This window comes from Opisthocomus hoazin, chromosome W, assembly GCF_030867145.1.
Source record: "Opisthocomus hoazin isolate bOpiHoa1 chromosome W, bOpiHoa1.hap1, whole genome shotgun sequence".
In the NCBI taxonomy this organism is placed as follows: Eukaryota; Metazoa; Chordata; class Aves; order Opisthocomiformes; family Opisthocomidae; genus Opisthocomus; species Opisthocomus hoazin.
The window spans coordinates 44,638,989-44,658,891 of NC_134453.1; the positions used below are offsets into that span (position 1 = coordinate 44,638,989).

The 19,903-nt window shown below is 48.0% G+C and overlaps 1 protein-coding gene across 3 annotated transcripts in view; it reads right to left on the bottom strand.

Moving 5' to 3' along the window:
• LOC142358781 (regulator of G-protein signaling 7-binding protein-like) overlaps positions 1 to 14,345 on the bottom strand; it is a 98,354-nt gene extending 84,009 nt beyond the window's left edge. Inside the window, exons 1-2 of one of the 3 annotated variants that reach the window (XM_075446744.1) lie at positions 14,012 to 14,345; positions 13,674 to 13,772 (exon numbers count right to left, since the gene is read on the bottom strand). In XM_075446744.1, the coding sequence (XP_075302859.1) occupies positions 13,674 to 13,753 (80 nt within the window). In that variant the 5' untranslated portion in view covers positions 13,754 to 13,772; positions 14,012 to 14,345. Of the gene's footprint in view, positions 1 to 9,947; positions 10,115 to 13,673 lie in introns of all 3 variants that reach the window. The other 2 variants (XM_075446742.1, XM_075446743.1) reach the window with 2 other exon arrangements.
• Positions 14,346 to 19,903: the final 5,558 nt, after the last annotated feature.

Genomic DNA, 19,903 nt, shown 5'->3' on the forward strand with positions numbered 1-19,903 from the left:
ACTGTGTCACTGCAGATGTGGAACTTTCAGGTTTTTCAGAATTGCTGTTTTGGACATAGAAAAGTAAATGCTAAATTCAGTTTTTGGTAGGTTTGCCCTTTACTAAATCTGGCCTCCAGTTATGAAAGACAGATCTATAAAGGGAGATATTAATACCTTGTATCTTTAAGTTCCAAATGCCTATTAGAGCACAGTTCCAAAGACAAAGGTACAAAGCAAAAGTGAGTCTGTGGAGGTTACCTATTTTGAGAACTCTAGTTTCAGTGAATAACCTTGTTTTCTCCTCCATTATTTGCTTTCTGAATTCACCTATTAGAACTTGAAGCATCTCTCTTAAATGATTTCTTTTTCTACTTGCAATTTAAATTGAGTAAATAGATTTTATTCTCAACAACAGAACCCACCTTAACTCAGTTCAACAGAAAATGGTCTTAGCTTTTCAGTATCCCTTTCCACCATTTTACATGTACAGAGCTTGCATAATTAGAGAATTTTTTGCAAAGGAAACTAGTGAGAGCAATGTATGTGCATCTTATCCTCTTGAGAAAGGAGTAAGTTATGGTATACTTACTGTGCACTAGTTTGTCCATAAAGAGTATGTTCACAAAAAATCTGTATCTGAGCTTAGTTCCCAAAACATTCCCATGTAGACCAACTCCCATTAGTCAAAAATGGGATTTGAGTCACTGGAACAGGTGCAGTCTCTAATATACAGCAGTAAGTCTGGAGTCACTTCATGACTAAGAAATCAGTGAAGACATTCCAAACAAAGTGGAAAAAACACAGACAGAATTTGCCCCTAGAATCTGATATGCTCAAAATCACAAGAAAATTGTAAACATTTAGGAAAGTTACAGTAAATGTTTACAGAAGCTGAATGTTAAGGTTGAGGGAAAATGAGTCTTTATATGATAAGAATGCTCAGTAATGAACTTCCTCCAGATCCTGAAAAGCTCTTCTTTGGAGGGAGAAAAAGATCTTGCTGACTTTTCTCATTTTGGACAGTCCCAGTCAAGTCGTCAGGTGTAATCGATGGCCTAGCTGGACTTGTCAAATGCCAGACAAAAGACATGCTCGGACTGAGGCGTCAAGAGCGTAAGAGTCAACAAATGGAGAAATTAACTTGTGCTTATCTTATCAGACAGAAGTAAGGGGGGACAGCCCATCAATGTAAACCAAGTGTGGCTTTCTATGATGTGTAACAACAAGGGTGGACAAGGGAAAACCAATGGACGTCATCTATCTGGATTTTTGTAAAGCCTTTGGCACGGTCCCCCACAACATCCTTCTCTCTAAATTGGAGAGCCATGGATTTGATGGGTGGACCGTTCGGTGGACAAGGAATTGGTTGGATGGTTGCAGCCAAAGGGTAGTGGTCAACGGCTCAATGTCCGGATGGAGACCAGTGACGAGTGGAGTCCCTCAGGGGCCCGTACTGGGACCGGTGCTGTTCAATATATTTATCAATGACATGGACAGCGACATCGAGTGTACCCTCAGCAAGTTGGCAGATGACACCAAGCTGAGTGGTACGGTTGACACACCAGAAGGACGGGATGCCACCCAGAGGGACCTGGACAAGCTGGAGAGGTGGGCCTGTGTGAACCTCATGAGGTTCAACAAGGCCAAGTGCAAGGTCCTACACCTGGGTCGGGGCAACCCCAGTATCAATACAGGCTGGGGGGTGAAAGGATCGAGAGCAGCCCTGCTGAGAGGGACTTGGGGGTACTGATAGACGAAAGGCTGGACATGAGCCAGCAATGTGCGCTGGAAGCCCAGAGGGCCAACCGTGTCCTGGGCTGCATCAAGAGAAGCGTGGCCAGCAGGTCGAGAGAGGTGATTCTGCCCCTCTACTCTGCTCTGGTGAGACCTCACCTGGAGTACTGCGTTCAACTCTGGAGCCCTCAGCACAAGAAGGACATGGAACTGTTGGACCGGGTCCAAAGGAGGGCTACAAAAATGATCCGAGGGCTGGAGCACCTCTCCTATGAGGACAGGCTGAGAGCGTTGGGCTTGTTCAGCCTGGAGAAGAGAAGGCTGCGGGGAGACCTGATTGCAGCCTTTCAGTACTTAAAGGGAGCCTATAGGAAAGATGGGGACAATCTTTTTAGTAGAGACAGCAGTGACAGGATGAGGGGTAATGGTTTTAAACTAAAACAGGGTAGGTTTAGGCTGGATATAAGGAAGAAAATCTTTACAATGAGGGTGGTGAAACACTGGAACGGGTTGCCCAGAGAGGTAGTGGAGGCCCCATCCCTGGAAACATTCAAGACCAGGTTGGACAGGGCTCTGAGCAACCCGATCTAGTTAGCGGTGTCCCTGCTCGCTGCGGGGGGGTTGGACTAGATGATCTCTAGGGGTCCCTTCCAACCCAAAACTTTCTATGATTCTATGATTCTATGTGATCTGTGGGGCCGCGCAGCCAGAGATTGCTTTGGATAAAGAACAGATGGCCCCCAGAAGCACATATCAAGATGCCCGCTCCGAAGGCATGTCAAACTGCTAAGTTCCACTTGTGATGACACAACATTCCATGTCAAGAGCCAATCGACACATAATAATTGACTTAGTCCCACCTCACAAAAAGATTTCCAAACATATAAAAATTGCACTTGAAAACTCTCTTTGGGAGGAGGAGCCAAGCGAGAACTTCACCTGACAGACGGGTTGACAAGCCTGAACCTCTCTTCCCCCCCCCAAGAAGGGACACCTTTTTGGTAAGAGTCGCGCCTCTGACTTTGTCAGATGTATCCCCGGGAACACATTGTTAACTAAAGCGCTAAACTTTAGTTCCAGTTGAATCTGAGAAGTAGCTACACACTTAACCCTTCAGACATAAACCATTGACCAAGTCTGTGAGTAGGGCTAGATCCAGCCGCACCTAGACTCCTCTCTGAGAGAGAGTTTAGAAAGCAAGGGGTTCTGCTCTGTACCTCGTGACTCAACGGGAGGGCTCTCCTTTTGCTGCTTATCAGACTCCCTTACCCCTTTTAACACGACATCAGGGCCATCTGCTGAGTAAGGTAACTTGCAGGTAAGCCTTGATTGTAAGAACTGCGGGATCTGGCCTGCCAGATTGGAACAACTTACTGAGATGTTTTGTAGTATACGGCTGTGAGTGCAAATGGGAAATTTCATATATACCGCAGTTTTCAGAAGTGCGGAATCTCAACATTTTGTACTTACTTAATAGGATTTTTGAAGTCAGATTTTAAAGTTCTTAATGTTTTAAGGATCTGTTTTTAAATATCTGTATTTTAGCAAAAAAGCCCATATGAATTCAGGGAGCACTATGCTGTTGGTATGCCATGGATAAAAGTGTTGATTCTTGCAGTGAATATTGACTGCTTTCTTTGTTTTCTTACATGTCATCACACTATTTTTAATATTTAATTATACTCTCAACAGGCCACATTCTGGTTATCATGGTGTAACCTCTATGAAGCACTTGCCTTAGCCTTAACTTTTCATCGGGCTGTTGAAACAATGCTAACTGTAACTGAGGTTAGATACAGGAGCAGTGGCTGTAATTCAGAACTCCAAGTGGTATTGGGCAGAAAGGCTTAGCTCGCAGCGACAGTGTTTAATTTAGGCCTGAACACTTTGCACAGATAATGTATACCTTACTAACAGTTATGCCCTTGAAGAGGAGCTAACAGACTGATAAAAGGGCAACATCCAGTCCAGGAGGCAAGAAAGATGGACGACTGCCAAAGAATCACAGAATCAAAGAATCACAGAATGTCAGGGGTTGGAAGGGACCTCTGTGGGTCATCTAGTCCAACCACCCTGCCGAAGCAGGGTCACCTACAGCAGGCTGCACAGGACCTTGTCCAGGCGGGTCTTCAATATCTCCAAAGAAGGGGACTCCACAACCTCCCTGGGCAGCCTGTTCCAGGGCTCTGTCACCCTCAAAGTGAAGAAGTTCTTCCTCATGTTCAGATGGAACTTCCTGTGCCTCAGTTTGTGCCCATTTCCCCTTGTCCTGTCTCTGGGCACCACTGAAAAGAGTTTTGCCCCGTCCTCCTGACACCCACCCTTAAGATATTTGTAAGCATTTATAAGGTCCCCTCGCAGCCTTCTCTTCTTCAGGCTAAACAAGCCCAGCTCCCTCAGCCTTTCCTCGTAGGACAGATGCTCCAGTCCCCTCATCACCCTCATAGCCCTCCGCTGGACTCTCTCCAGTAGCTCCTCATCTTTCTTGAACTGGGGAGCCCAGAACTGGACACAGTACTCCAGATGGGGCCTAACTAGGGCAGAGTAGAGGGGGAGGAGAACCTCCCTTGTCCTGCTGGCCACACTCCTCTTAATGCACCCAAGGATCTCATTGGCCTTCTTGGCAACCAGGGCACACTGCTGGCTCGTGGTCAACCTATGGTCCACCAGGACAGCCAGGTCCCTCTCTGCAGAGCCGCTCTCCAGCAGGACCGCCCCAAGCCTGTACTGGTGCATGGGGTTGTTCCTCCCCAGGTGCAGGACTCTGCACTTGCCCTTGTTGAATTTCATCAGGTTCCTCTCTGCCCAACTCTCCAGCCTGCCCAGGTCTCGCTGAATGGCAGCACAGCCTTCCGGTGTATCCACCCCTCCTCCCAGTTTTGTGTCATCAGCAAACTTGCTGAGGGTACACTCTAACTCTTCATCCAGGTCATTGATGAAGAAGGTGAACAAGACTGGGCCCAGTACTGACCCCTGGGGGACACCGCTAGCTACAGGCCTCCAACTAGACTCAGCACCGCTGATGACAACCCTCTGAGTCCTGCCATTCAGCCAGTTCTTAATCCACCTCACCAACCACTCATCCAGCCCATACTTCCTGAACTTCCCTAGGAGGATATTATGGGAGACTGTGTCGAAAGCCTTGCTGAAATCAAGGTAGACAACATCTACGGCTCTCCCTTCATCTACCCAGCCAGTCATGCCATCGTAGAAAGCTATCAGATTGGTCAGGCATGATTTCCCCTTGGTGAATCCATGCTGACTACTCCTGATAACCTTCTTTTCCTCCACTTGCTTAATTATGACCTCCAGAAGCTGAGGCTGACCGGCCTGTAGTTCCCTGGGTCCTTCTTCTTGCCCTTTTTGAAGATTGGAGTGACATTGGCCTTTCTCCAGTCCTCAGACACCTCTCCTGTCCTCCAGGACCTCTCAAAGATGATGGAGATTGGCTCAGCAACGACATCTGCACTCGTGGGTGCATTCCATCGGGGCCCATGGATTTGTGGACGTCCAGATTGCTTAAGTGATCCCTCACACAGTCCTCCTCGACCAAGGGAAAGTCATCCTCTCTGTAGGCTGCTTCTCTTGCCTCCAGGGCCTGGGATTCCTGAGGGCCTGCCTTAGCACTGAAGACTGAAGCCAAGAAGGCATTCAATAGCTCTGCCTTCTCTGCATCCTCCATCACCAGGGCACCCGCCTCATTCAGCAGTGGCCCCACATTGTCCCTAGTCTTCCTTTTACTACTGATGTAGTTGAAGAAGCCCTTCTTGTTGTCTTTGACATCCCTTGCTAGATTCAATTCCATGTGGGCCTTGGCCTTCCTCGTTGCATCCCTGCATGCTCTGACAACATTCCTGTACTCTTCCCAAGTGGCCTGTCCCTCTTTTCACATTCCATGGACCTTTCTCTTCCACTTGAGCTCCTCTAGAAGCTCCTTGTTCAACCATGCGGGTCTCCTGCCTCCTTGGCTAGATTTCTTTCTCAGGGGGACGCACCGATCCTGAGCATGGAGGAAGTGTCGTTTAAACAGCGACTTGCACTCTTGGACCCCCCTGCCTTCGAGAGCCCTGACCCACGGGATTCCTCCCAGTAGCTCCTTGAAGAGGCCAAAGTTAGCTCTCCCGAAGTCCAAGGTTTTGATCCTACTTATCCCCCTGCTTCCTCCATGCAGGATCCTGAACTCCACCATTTCATGGTCGCTGCAGCCGAATCTACCTCCAGCCTTCACATCCTCAGCCAGTACCTCCTTGTTCGTCAGTACGAGGTCCAGCAGCACACCTCTCCTCGTTGGCTCCTCCACCACTTGCATCGGAAAGTTATCATCGATGCTCTGCAGGAACCTCCTGGACTGCGTGTGTCTAGCTGTGTGGTCTTCCCAGCTGATGTCAGGGTGGTTGAAGTCCCCCATGAGAACCAGGGCCTGTGACTGTGAGGCTGCTTGCAGCTGCCTGTAGAAGGCCTCATCAATTTCCTCCTCCTGATCAGGTGGCCTGTAGTACACACCCACAATAACATCACCCATATGAGGCTGTCCCTTAATTCTAACCCACAAGCTCTCAACTCGTTCTTCATCAGCCCCCAGGCAAAGCTCAATGCATTCCAGTTGCTCCCTCACATATAGAGCAACTCCACCACCTCTCCTTGTTGGCCTGTCTTTCCTAAAGAGTCTGTAGCCATCCATGACAGTATGCCAGTCATGCGAGTTGTCCCACCACGTTTCTGTGATGGTGACCAAGTCGTAGCCGTCCTGCTATATAATGGCTTCCAGCTCCTCCTGTTTATTGCCCATGCTACGTGTATTGGTGTAGACACACTTGAGCTTGGCTGTCGATCTCACTCCCGCCAAGCCTGGGCTCATCCCTAGTGAGCTGGGCGATGTCCCCTTCCCCCTTCGAACCTAGTTTAAAGCCCTCTCAATGAGTCCTGCCAGCTCATGGGCAAGAATCCTTTTTCCTCTTTGAGATAGCTGGGCTCCGTCTGTCGCCAGCATGCCTGGTGCCATGTACACCTCCCCATGATCAAAGAAACCAAAATTCCACCCATGGCACCAGTCTCTGAGCCACCTGTTGATCAAATAAGTTTTCCTTCCCCTTTCAGTGCTCTTCCCTGCCACTGATGGGATTGAACAAAACACCACCTGCGCCCCTGATCCCTCAACCAGTCGCCCCAGTGCCCTGAAGTCCCTTTTGATGGCCTTGGGACTTCTCTCTGCGACCTCATTCCCGCCAACCTGCATTACCAAGAGGGGGTAATAATCTGAACGCCGCACCAGACCAGGGAGTTTCCTAGCAACATCCCTAACCCGGGCCCCAGGGAGGCAGCAGACTTCCCTGTGGGATGGGTCCGGTCAGCATATCAGACCCTCTGTTCCCCTAAGAAGGGAATTGCCTATGACAATTACCCTCCTTTTTTTCTTAGCTGAGGCAGTCATAATACGTGGGGCTGACCAACTCATCCTAGGCAACTCCCCGGATGGACCTTCACCTGCATCCTCGTTAGCCGGGCCCTCACATTCCAGAGCCCCATATCTGTTGCTTAAGGGCAACTGGGCAGGTGAGGGAGGCCAGGAGGGGATTCGCTTGCCAGTCCGAGCAGGGACCTCTTTCCATTCCCCTCTGTCTCTTAGGTCCCCTCCCCTCTTTCTGCTCGGTGGCAAGAGGTTAGGGGGTTCTCTGCTTCTTGTGGAGCCGCCTCCTGCTGCATTGGCCTCAGGGACGTCAGAGTGTCACTCCACCAGTCGATCTCGCTCTCACACTCCCGGATGTTCCTTAACCTCTCCACTTCCTCTTTCAGCTCTGCCACCAGGCTGAGCAGGTCATTTACCTGGTCACACCAAACACAGCAGTTGTCTCTGCTGTTCTCCAGTACAAGTGCCAGGCTCAGGCACTCCCTGCAGCCAGACACCTGGACAACCACGTGTTTGTGCAGGACCTCCGACTGGGTCCCCACATTTCTTCTAGCAAGAGCTTTCCCACAGGTGGAAACCATGGCTAGAATATCTCCTGGAAGGGTGATGTCCACTACTTGAGTAGCCAGGAGGGGGACTGTGCCCTGCCCGCACGCCTTCCCTGCACGCCCTACCTACATGAACTGCCGCGCAAACTGCTGCGTCGCTCCCTGGCTGATGCACCGCCCCTGTTTACCGGCTCTGTTCGACGGAGCTCCTGGTCGCTCACGCTCTCTAGGGGCTGCTCTTGTATGCGAGGGGGTTTGGCCGCTGTCACACTCGACCCCGCCCACGCTGAGTCAGAGCTGCTGCTCATTGGCAACTCCCTCTTTCCCGCTCGGGAGTGGGGGGGGGGCTCTGGGGTCTCCTCTCTCTCCCGGCGCTTTTGCCGCCTCGCAGCTGCGGTTTTGCCACTTCAGAAAGGGTCCCTCGGCTCGAGCCTCTGCTCCAGAGCCCTTTGCCTTCAGTGGCTTCGCCGAAAGAGAAGCATGAAGTTAACAAAGATCTAGGGTAGCTAGGAGAAAGGTAAAGGTGGCAGGGGGAGATCGCGACCACCAACTCAATTCAGAACCAAAAGACTGCACCCCCCGAGCATGTGAGCATGCATAGTTAAGTAAGGAAGGAGTATGCTTCTAAGATAAGCATGTAACACGATGAACCAATCAGAATGTAACAAGTAATTTCTTTGTTTTTGTAAGAGTATATAGTCCTGGTGACTCTGCTAAGCGGTGTGCTAGCTTTGTGGAATTATTACCTAGCATCCATATCTGCGCAAATATGCAATAAAAATAATACCTCTGCTCTGTGTGTATATTGGCGTACTGCACACCGGGTAAATGATCCCGCTTTTGGGAAAAGACAAGGATCAACATTAACATCACTCTCCCCACCTCTGGCACACATGGTTAGAGGAGTACAATAGCAGTGACTGCAAAGACACCTAAGTAGGGCAGAGATCTTCATACATGCTGCATGACTGGTATCTAGCTTGGGCAGAGCTCTAGTTTGTTGCTCTGTCTGCTGGAATTACCTTGTTTTTGATTCATGACAGATCAATTACACTGTTTTTTGTTTGTGTCCACATTTTCAGTGCTACAGTGTTGAGGTAGTGTACACTGGTTAAAAAGAACTGTATCTTGTGGTTGATTTGGATTTTTTTAATTCTCACAGACTTTAGTAACTTAAAACATGCATTTTGTTTGAGGAACAAAACAGAGGATGTAATATCGACTTAAGAGCCTTTGCACAAATCACATCTGAAAACGTTAACAGTTCTACTAAAATGACCAGCCAGTGTTTTCTTTCGTTTAGTTTTTTAGTGTGGCCTTCCTTTATATACTAAACCTATGACAGATTTCTCATATACATTAAACTGATGAAAGTACTTCAGTGGGGATTAAGCAGAGCTGCAAAAAAAAAAGAAAGTTTTTTTTCCAGTGGCACACAATGGTTTATGTTGGATAAGGCAGGTGCAGAAAGCTCTGACGAAGTGTGATCAGAGAGACAAAACTCAGGAGGCACATGTGTTAATACAAATGCTCCAGTCACCGTACTGTGAAGAACCCACAAATAATTAGACTTTGTGTAAGCAGCATGAATTCACATTTTATGAGATACAGCTATTTATCCTGGTTTATCTTGTACTGAGGCATAGTCTCAAGTATGTGATAATGCATTCTGTCACCATGGAAAGGAATGTATATAATGTAATACACTAAGTACATCAAAGAATACATTCAAACATTATATGCTGGCAAAGCTTCAGTCCTCATATCAACACAAATAAGGATTTTAAAACATGTAAATGTAAACACAAGTTTTCACAATAGTATTTGTATTCCCCACTTATGTAAGTTTCACATAATTATTTTTTCTTCTAATTTTGTTGAGTCTCTAGTTGAGCTAAATTATTTGTCTCTAACTGTTCAATTAGGTATACCCAATGAAAGATTAGGCAGAAAGCTATCGCTATTTCACCATTGAAAGGCAAGGCTTCTCCCTTGATCTTTTTAAGTTGTCTAGTGATACACAGTAAAATCCTGTTCATCTTACATAAAAGCATCCAGTGAAATCAGTAAGATATCATCTTGGAGAGGGAACCAGGATTTGACCCAAAATTGCACTATCATAAGGATATTAGCATCATGTAGAATTTGTGGTCATACATCTCTATGCCTAAAACAGAAACACAAGTTAATGCTTTTGCTGAAAGTTTCCTCAGTGTAGTATTTAGCAAAGATGTGCATATGAGTAAAGCTTTAATTAAACATAAGTAGGGTCCTACCCAGAAATTGCTGCTAGTTTTTGATGAGCCTGATAGGCCATCTCACATCCTTGGGTTCGAGTTTTGTGCATTTCCGCATGAAGAGATGGACAGGTGACTGAGACATCCCCAATGGAAATGACCAGCTCCCGGTATACAGCCACCTGGGTATTGAACTCCTGGACAAGCTAAAAACCAAAGAGGATTTACTTACACGAGACATTTAACTACACTGAAAAAACAATAAAGTTTTTTAAAAAAATGCCCAATCTAGGACTTGTTCCTGCTTCTCCAAATTTTCTGGCGTACAGGATCAAGTGCCTAAGATTTAGAAAATGACTAGGGCCTCCATGCCAGCTGCCTCTTCTGTGAGCTATAAATGTTCAGTTGCAGAAAAGTAGCATTTCTGCTTTCAGTCTCTGAAAGTGTTTGAGTTATTAGTCATAAATATTAAACAGTCAAAACCCCCAGCTGTTTACTAGTAGAATAAGGTTACTTTTGCTATCATAGAAGTGGGTGAAAAGCTGGACATGAGCCACCAATGTGCACTCACAGTCCAGAAGGCCAACTGTATCCTGGGCTGCATCAAAAGATGTGTGGCCAGCAGGTCGAGGGAGGTGATTCTGCCCCTCTATTCCACTCTGCTGAGACTCCACCTGGAGTACTGTGTTCAGCTCTGGAGCACTGCGTCCAGCTCTGGAGCACTGCGTCCAGCTCTGGAGCCCTTCAGCACAGGAGATACGTGGACCTGTTGGAGCAGGTCCAGAGGAGACCACAAAAATGATCCGAGGGCTGGAATACCTCTTCTATGAGGAAAGGCTGAGAGAGTTGGGGTTGTTCAGCCTGGAGAAGAGAAGGCTGCGGGGAGACCTTATTGTGGCCTTTCAGTACTTAAAGGGAGCCTATAGGAAAGATGGGGACAATCTTTTTAGCAAGGCCTGTTGTGACGGGACAAGGGGTAATGTTTTCAAACTAAGGGAGGGTAGATTTAGACTGGATATAATGAAGAAATTTTTTACCATGAGGGTGGTGAGGCACTGGAACAGGTTGCTCAGAGAGGTGGTAGATGCCCCATCCCTAGAAACGTTCAAGTTCAGGTTGGACAGGGCTCTGAGCTACCTGATCTAGTTGAAGATGTCCCTGCTCATTGCAGGGGGAGTTGGAGTAGATGGCCTTTAAAGGTCCCTTCCAACCCAAACTATTCTATGAGTCTGTGAAATGATTGCCTTTGCTCCTCCTGCTTCCTGATTAACAGCACATTTAGGGATTGTAATGTAGCATTTGCTTTTACACTGGAGTTTTTTCTAATTTATTTTGTAATTATTTCTGTTCTGTCACTGGCCTATAACCCAACTTTCAGACTTAAAACTGGTCAGAAGCTATTAGCTGAGAAGATGTACCAGATAGGCACTTTCCAGTTAGGATTCTAGAAAGCACTGTTTCCAATGTGGAGGGAAAAAAAGCCCAAAGAAGTAAATAAACACTTCAACCTTTTCACAGAAATCTAATATCCAGCATACACACATGGATGCTATTGGATAAATGGGTAACCTTTATAGTGATGGAAAGATCATTATTGTTTAGTTCCGCTGATCACCTATGTGGGATTATATTTTAAGGAAACAAAGCATTTGCTGTCTTTTGAAAGAAAGCACATCAGACCATTTGCTCCACATGGTGGCAAGGGTGGAAGGCAGGGAGCAATAGAAGACAATATTTATTTATTGCTGCTTTGCTAATTTGACCTCAATTTCAAAACTACATAAAACCGGACAAGAGTAACTGCTCATAATTCTGCAGCCATTATTACCACCAGTTCAGCATATCCCAACATACAAGCATGCTAAAAATCTGGATCTGGCACCTGGATTCTATCAGATCTACCAAATTTTAAAGTCAAGCCCTCAAATTCTCATGCTCATGGCTCTTCATGCATCCCACTCTAATTACTCTGTATAACTGAGAATAGTATTGGGACTCATTTTTTAGCCATGCTTTCCTAAATCTCATTGTAAGAGTAGAAAATAGGGTTCTCTGCTTCTGGAGCAGCAAAACAATTCCAATGCATTCTGATACATCTGAAAAAAAATACCCCCAAAACCCAAAACACAAAACAAGCACACACCAAACAAAGTCCCAGGCATAATACTTGTACTCTGCTAAACCTGGCTTCAACTCTCTCATTCTGTAGAGCAGAAAGCAATGGAGAAAAAAAATTGTACTACGTTGTGTTATAGTGTAATTATTCTGCATTAAGAAAGAGAGAAAAGTGTCTCATCCTGCAACTGGTAAGTGGTTGCGCCAGACACATTTTTCCAGTTCTCACCTGATATTCCCTGTCTAAACACAGGACACATTTAGCCACCTCAGCATTGCCAAGGAAAACAAAACCATACTGATGTTGCAGCATCAAGACAGAGAAGAGGAAAAAAACTATTGGTTTTATCTCCTGAATCTTACCGCATCTTGACAACCCACCTGTAAATCATATTTTATTTCTAATCAGTGAATTCTACCAGATAAACAGTGAAGAAACAAAGCTAGCACTTCTGTTTAACTAACCAAATTATGCTGTCGGGAATGAGAAAAAAGGCAGGACCCAATAGGATCCACTTGTTGGGTATATTTATAGAGCTACTGTGGCAGCTTTTGTTCCTTGGTGCAATGGGATTTGCTCTTGATTTTGAAGTATCAGAGTGGGTAACTGCCAGCACAGTTTGCAATATTAGAGGAAAAAAAATGTCCAGAATCCAGCAGAGCATAAGTAGCAGATGATATATTTCCAATGCTACTGGACAGAGCTGTAGCAAGATCCAGATTTTTCAAGCAAAGTAGCAGCAACTTCATTTGTTTTCTATTTCTGTCATTGGTGAGAGAAGCAATTTTTGGGCCCAATGTCCATCTGACTGTAGCCCAAGGAGCCAGATATGGGGTGTATGGTGTTGGTATGGAGGAAAGTGTCAAGATCCAAACATTTTGAGTGACTGGAGAAAAACGTCATACCATAATGTGACAGTCCAAAAATAACATGGATGCAGGTGCTTGATCTGAGATTTTACAATTGCAGTCTGCTGCTCCAGGGATACTGGAAACAGGTAGCGAGTATGTCAGGGACAGAATTTCAGGGACTCAAATTCTGAATCCTGTTTTAGAAGGATTTTAGGGCAAGAGTGAGGTTGCTGCACACAAAACAGCAAGCACATAGTGCACTGATGCAGTGGAGGCAACTATTTACCTATTCAGGATGCAGTGAGCGCAAGTCTGGGGACAGATTTGGCCGGATCTAGCAGAATGCAACTCCAGCTGCTTGGCAGCGCCTCAAAGGCAGCATGTTGCTGGGGCGAGGGCTCCTGCTCCTGCAGGTCCAGGCGCCCGGCTCTGGCCCCTACCCTACCTGTCCTGCAGCTCCCAGCCGGCTCCCCACACGTCTCGTTTTTCCCTCCACTCTCCCGTGTTTGAACCGCTACCAGTTCACTCACAGCAGCCGCGATCGCTGCCGTGACCAGCGCGGCCCCAGGCGGGCCGAGGCGACGAGCGTCACGGGCCTTCACCCCTCTTCGGGGCGGCGGCGGGGAAAGGCGCTGCCCCGCTACAGGGCAGCAACCCCTGACGGGGACTGCAGTTCTAAAAATAGTGCAACTGCACGTGATGGGAGTAGGCAAGCTGGCAGGAGGAGCGGCACCACCGCCAGCGACAAGAATACTCAGAAAATATAAAATTTAAAGCAAGTCCATTTGTGGTACCTACCATCTTGCAGTCATCCAGGGCTCTCTGGGTCTGGTAGGCGCTCTCGGAGCCGCTGCTCCGGTGTTCACCGTCGTGGCCATGCGGCGAGGTCTTACTGCCCTGGGAGATGGAGGACGCGGAGCGTGGGCGCTTCCTGCACCAGCTCAATGCAGAGCTCATGCACACGCATCCGCCGCGGGGAGCCGCCCGCCGCGGGGGGCCCCGCGGGCGCAGGCAGCGCCTTTCCCCGTCGCCGCCCCGAAGAGGGGTGCAGGCCCGTGACGCTCGTCGCCTCGGCCCGCCCGGGGCCGCGCTGATCACGGCAGCGATCGCGGCTGCTGTGAGTGATAGCCTGGCACCTGCGGGAGAGCCCGGGGAGCGCCCTGCAGCATCGCCTTCGCTACTGCGGGGAGAGGTAGCTGGCACCTTCCCTCCTTCAGCAGCATGTCAGTCCCTGCGGAACCGCCCCGCCGGTGGCATGCTCTACCGTCCTCCTTCCCGCAGCCGGTGGGGGGGGGGGGGGGGTGAGTGGCCGTGCCCGGCAGAGTAGGGCTCCTATCCAGCGGCCGCAGAAACCTGCCCGACCCTCCCAGCGAGGGAGCCCACCCGCCGCGCCGCTACGCGCTACACCGCGGCGCGTCTCGCTGGAGCGCCCGCCGGGAGCCGCTCGGAGGGGCCGGTGGGGCAGCTGGACCCGACGGGCTGACGCCGTCAACAACGCTCCGCCCCCACAGGGAGCGCGAGCGGCAGTCACTCCCCGGGCCTCACCGCCCTCCGAGCCAGCCAGCGGCGGCGCCGCCTCACCCGGCCGGCCGCCCACCATGGAAGGCGGGTCAGCGCCGGGGCGAAGCGCTCTCCCGGTGCGTGCCCCAGGGAGAAGCCGGGCAGCGCCTTCCCTTCGGGTGGCCGCAGCCTCAGCGGGAACAGTTTTCCTACGGACGTTAGCACATCACCCGTCCAGCTTTTGCCGAAGTTGATACAAAGCTTAATTAGAAAATATCTCTCTATTTAATGAAGACTTGGTTCACTGCTCAGATTAGTTTCCTTTCACTAAAAAACATCTTATTTGGGGGCTCTTATAAAAATGTTTGGAGAGTGTGATGCAACTACACTGTATATTCTATTTGTTCATTGTAGAAAAGATTAAATAATAATAATCGATTGGATAAATTGTTCCTTCTGACCCAGCACAACAGTGCAGTTGCAGTTCAACAGGCTCACAGTCCCTCCAAGCCTTGGGCACCAGCCCCTCTGATGCAGATAGCTGCAGGGCTCTGCCCACACTGTCTCTGCAGCCACCTTCCCCAGGGCCCCTCTGGGACCCCACTGCCCTGTGGCAAGCCACAGGCTGGGCCAGCTTCAGCTCCAGGCCTGGTCCTATTCCTGTCTATATCCAGGTAGCTATGGCTGTTTAGGAGTTTACCTCACTTATGGTATGATTTTATTTCTTTGGGACATTAAATCGAAGTTTTTTATGTTTCAGTAATGTTCTTGATACTGAGGGGATGCCAAACACATCACACACATAAACCCAGTCTTACCAAGGAGCCTGAATATGCCATCAATGGCGCTCTGGCAGGTTGAAGACCTCTTTTCAGGCTTCACTGATCATTACTGTAACACAGACACCCTGGTATCTACCTGACTCTGGACATTGCCTATGTAGTCTACTTTACTTTGAAACTCTTTTTAGAAATTTCCTGCTATCATTCCAGAAATAGAAGCTACTAGATGTCTAATAGTGTTGATGGGTTTGCAGTGTTTGCAAGCACTCTCATCACTTCAGGTAAAACAAAACTGACCTTGCAATTATAATGCTACCTTGTAAACATACTACTAGGTCTTCAGCATCCAGAGCAGCAAGAACTTGCAGTTTTCAAGTGCTATTTTAAGGACACCACATTTTCTTTTCATATTAAACTTAATTCTATTACTCATAGGAAAGAAATGCTTGAATTTGGTGCTGCATGAACACAAGCTTTGAGCCAGGACATCATATTACTTCCATACACACACTCAAACCATTACCTAATGACAATGGAAATATTTGAATACCAGCAAAAAGCAAAATGAATGCATCTTCTCCTCACATCTATATAGAACAAAACATACATATTTGTAAATGGAAAATAAAATGTAGTAGCATGCCACATTAATGATAGTGTTTTAATCATTGATCATGTGTCATTTTAGTCATGTGTCCTAGTCTTCTTTCAGGTCTCTAAGAGCTACTGTAATCAGAGAATTATAGAATAGTTTGAGTTCGAAGGGACATTTAAAAGTCATCTAGTCCAACTCCCCTGCAATGAGAAGGGACATCTTCAACAAGATCAGGGACATCTTCAACAAGATCAGGTTGCCAATACTGAAACTAACAACAATAACAATAAATCTACCAAAGAGTGCAGCATGTTTGCTTGTACATTACCTGTCTTGAATGAAGTTCTGGTCCCTTGAAGTCAATGACAGAAGTCCCACTGACTTTTAAAAAAGGTTAGAATTTAGTTCCTGGTGATAAATCTGCCCTGTATAAAGCTGAGTCAGAGCTGAGTTTTGCCCTTCAGCCAATATTTGGAACAGTTTTGAAGTCCCAGTGACCTATAGCATGTTCACTCCTGATTTTTTTTATTTTCAGTATGTCCACATTTGGAAGTGGATCTGGTGATTCTTTTGGTAATTTATAAGACCTCATGTTTTCTTAATTCTTCGAGCTGACCTCTGAAATGATCATGGAACATGATGAATTAGATGGCATCCCAGGGTTACATTAGAGAAGCAGGAGTGACAGGGAACAAGTCAGTCTGGGATGCAAAAGAAACAATAATTTTTTGTAGGCATCACAGTTCTCGGGCTGAGTGGAAGAGCTCCAGGCTAAGCCACCAAATGCTGTCACGGGGGGCGCTGGGAGCAATAAGACTCATTTTGAAAATATATACCTGTCCTGGGTTTGGCCAGAACAGGGTTAATTTTCACCAGAAGCCAGGAGGGAACACAGCTGGGCGAGCTAACCCAAACTGGCCAACTAAAACAGGGTATTCGATACCATGTGCTGTCATGCTGGGTTCCCGTTGGGGGAGTTGGCCGGGGGGAAGGGAGTCACGACTCGGGAGTGCGCGGGGCACCAGGTGGTGAGAGTTGCTCTGTGCTTTTTGCTGTTTGTTTTGTATATTCTCCTTATCAGTATTCTTGTTGTTACTGTTTGCTTTGTTTGTTGTTCTGTTAAACTGCCCTTATCCCAACCCACGAGTTTTTGCCTTTTTCTTTCCATTCTCCTCCCCACCCCAGTGGGGGGGAGGGCTGATAGAGCAACTGTGTGGCCCTTTGTTGCCGGCCACGGCCAAACCATAACATTAAATTTGGTACCCAAGCGTGGGATGGGGATAAGGGCAGGGCTGAGCAGTGTGTGTTGAAACAACTCTCCTAGAATTTGTTATACGCATTTATTGTGTTAGTTTAATAGTCGCCGGTCAAAATGTTGCTGTCTTTGGTCAAATGGCTGTGGTATGTAAACCCTTACCTGCTGTATGTGTTCACTGCAGTGCTGTTCATTATCTCTGGGAAAAGGATCAGGATTACAATTTTGCTGTACTGTATAACATCGACTTTTGATATGATAACATCACTGTGCACGAAGTTAGGCTTGTATTTGCATGCGGCACTGCGGTCATTTCCATACCTCGGGTGCTATCTCTCGGAATTTATTAATGATCAAACCCGCTCTATAGGGAAAACCGGAGGGAATACTTTCCCCCACTCTTTCACCCCTCCTCTCTCCTTCAGGCTTGTAACAGCTTTTGAGAATTTCAAGTATCTGTGGGATGCTCAGGCCAGCATGTTCCTATTGTTCTTTCTCCTGAATGGGTTTCAGGTCTTGTTTAGGGTTAAACAAGTAGTTAAAAATATCACCCAGAGACCTGCTCCAGGGCTGGATAGCTATGAGTGGCTGGGTGTGTGGAATAGCATGGGCAAATGCCTAGGACAGTGGGCACCCCTCGTGTTTTGGAACTTCATCCCTGAGCAAGTGCAGAATCCTGACAAACTAGTAAAATATTTGGAAGAAGTGTGCTGCCACCCTGGGAATTCCAGGGAGACCCAAATTATTGCAATGTGCTGGGGTCTGGCCCATGCCTACCGAGCCCTGTTCAACACTATTCAATGCTCTAAAGTGAAAGGGGGGGGAACAAAGTGACAGGCACCGCGGTTTCCCCTGCCCCCCCAAACAGCTCTGCAGCCGCTCCAGCTGGCACTGCAGATGCCGCTGGCCCCCCAACCAGTGATGCGGGTGCTGCTGCCGCAACTGCGGCAGCTGCCCCAGCTTCCCCGGTGGACACAGCAGCTGCTACAGCTCTGGCAGCAGGCACCGTGGCTGAGCCTAAAAACCAACCCGTGCCGGTAGCAGTCACTCCTATACAGAAAAAAAAATACGCAAAGAAATCAGTTTGCCTTGTGAGGGATGACAATGAGCCACGACCATCACAAGACCAGGACAAGTAGGCAGAGCCAGAGATCAGCACCTGGTCCCTGTCCCTGAGCGAGCTGCGAGATCTGCAGAAAGATTTCAGCCGCCACCCAGGTGAGCACATTGCCACCTGGCTGCTGCGGTGCTGGGATAACAGGGCTTGGAATTAAAGGGCAGGGAAGCCAAGCAGCTGGGATCCCTGGCCAGGGAAGGGGCCATTGACAAGGCCATTGGGAAAAAGGACCAAGTCCTCAGCCTCCGGAGGAGACCTCTCTCAGGCGTGAGGGAGAGGTACCCCTTCAGTGAGGATTTTGTATGCTATCCTGGCAAGACGACCAATATGGAAAGGGGTATTCAGTACTAGAGGGAATTAGCTGTGCGGGAGTTGGTTTACTATGACACAGATGATGAACAGGTATCCGCAGACCCAGATGAAGTCCAGTGCACACCATCTATGTGGAGGAAGTTTGTACGGAGTGCACCATCCTCATATACCAACTCACTGGCAGTAGTAGACTGGAAAGGTAAAGAGGCACCAAGAGTGGATGAGGTTGTCTGTTTTTAGTATTGTAGTTTGTGTGGGACTCTGAGAAAATGGTAGCAAGCTGAAGGCCAAATTATGTCAACTCTTATCATCAACAGTGTCTGGCTAAACAAAAAGGGGGAGATGTGGGAAACTATATAATCTGAGACAGAACAGCACTGTCTCATGACCCTGAAAGATCAGCGCGTCCTGCGCCTCCCTTCTCTTTTCTCAAGAGATAAGCTGTTTTCACACATCCAGCTGCAAAAGATCCTGGAAAACAGCAACCGTGAACTGGCATTCGCAAAGCCACGAATCCAAAGTTGATTTGTTCTAGTAACTATTGTATTAGTATATAAGGTACTCACTTGAGCAATAAAATTATTCTGATTGAGCACACGATTGGGGTCCGTGAAGTCATTCACCACATGAGGTGGCTGTCAGACTCCGGCAATATGAGGAAAGTCTCTCTTCCTCCCTTGTCTCAGCCGTGGAAAAACTGGTCAAGCGACTCGAAGAGAGTAGTTCCTACTCCACACCTGTACGGGCCAGCATCTCAGCTATTAGGGGCAGGCGTTCCTCTGCTCAGGAGAGAGGATACAGAGGCTATACACCACGGGGCACCCTGCGGTTCTACCTACATGACCACGGAGAGGACATGAGGAAGTTGGATGGAAAACCTTCCTCAACCCTAGAGGCATGAGTGTGTGAGTTGCAAGGTAAAACAATCACCAAAGGAGATTCTGTTAGGAAAAATGCCGCTCCAGTTTCCAGCAGCCAGCTCTCCAGACCAGGTAGGCAGTTTGATCTTGATTCCAATCCTCTTGAAGGGACCTCCAAGTCATTTTTACAGCAGGTGAGCAGTAAATTCTCTGAGCAGGATTAGAGGGGCCCAGCCACCAGCCAGGTGGAGGAAAGGGACAACCGTGTTTATTGGACAGTGTGGATTCGGTGGCCTGGCACATCAGATCCACAAGAGTATAAAGCTCTAGTGGACACTGGTGCACAGTGTACTTTAATGCCATCAGATTTCAAAGGGTCAGAGTCCATTTGCATTTCGGGAGTGACAGGGGGGTCCCAAGAGCTGACTGTATTGGAGGCTGAAGTGAGCCTCACTGGGCAGGACTGGCAGAAGCACCCCATTGTAACTGGCCCCGAGGCCCCGTGCATCCTTGGTATAGACTATCTTAGGAGAGGGTATTTCAAGGACCCAAAGGGGTATCGGTGGGCTTTTGGCATAGCTGCTGTGGAGACGGAAGAAATTAAACA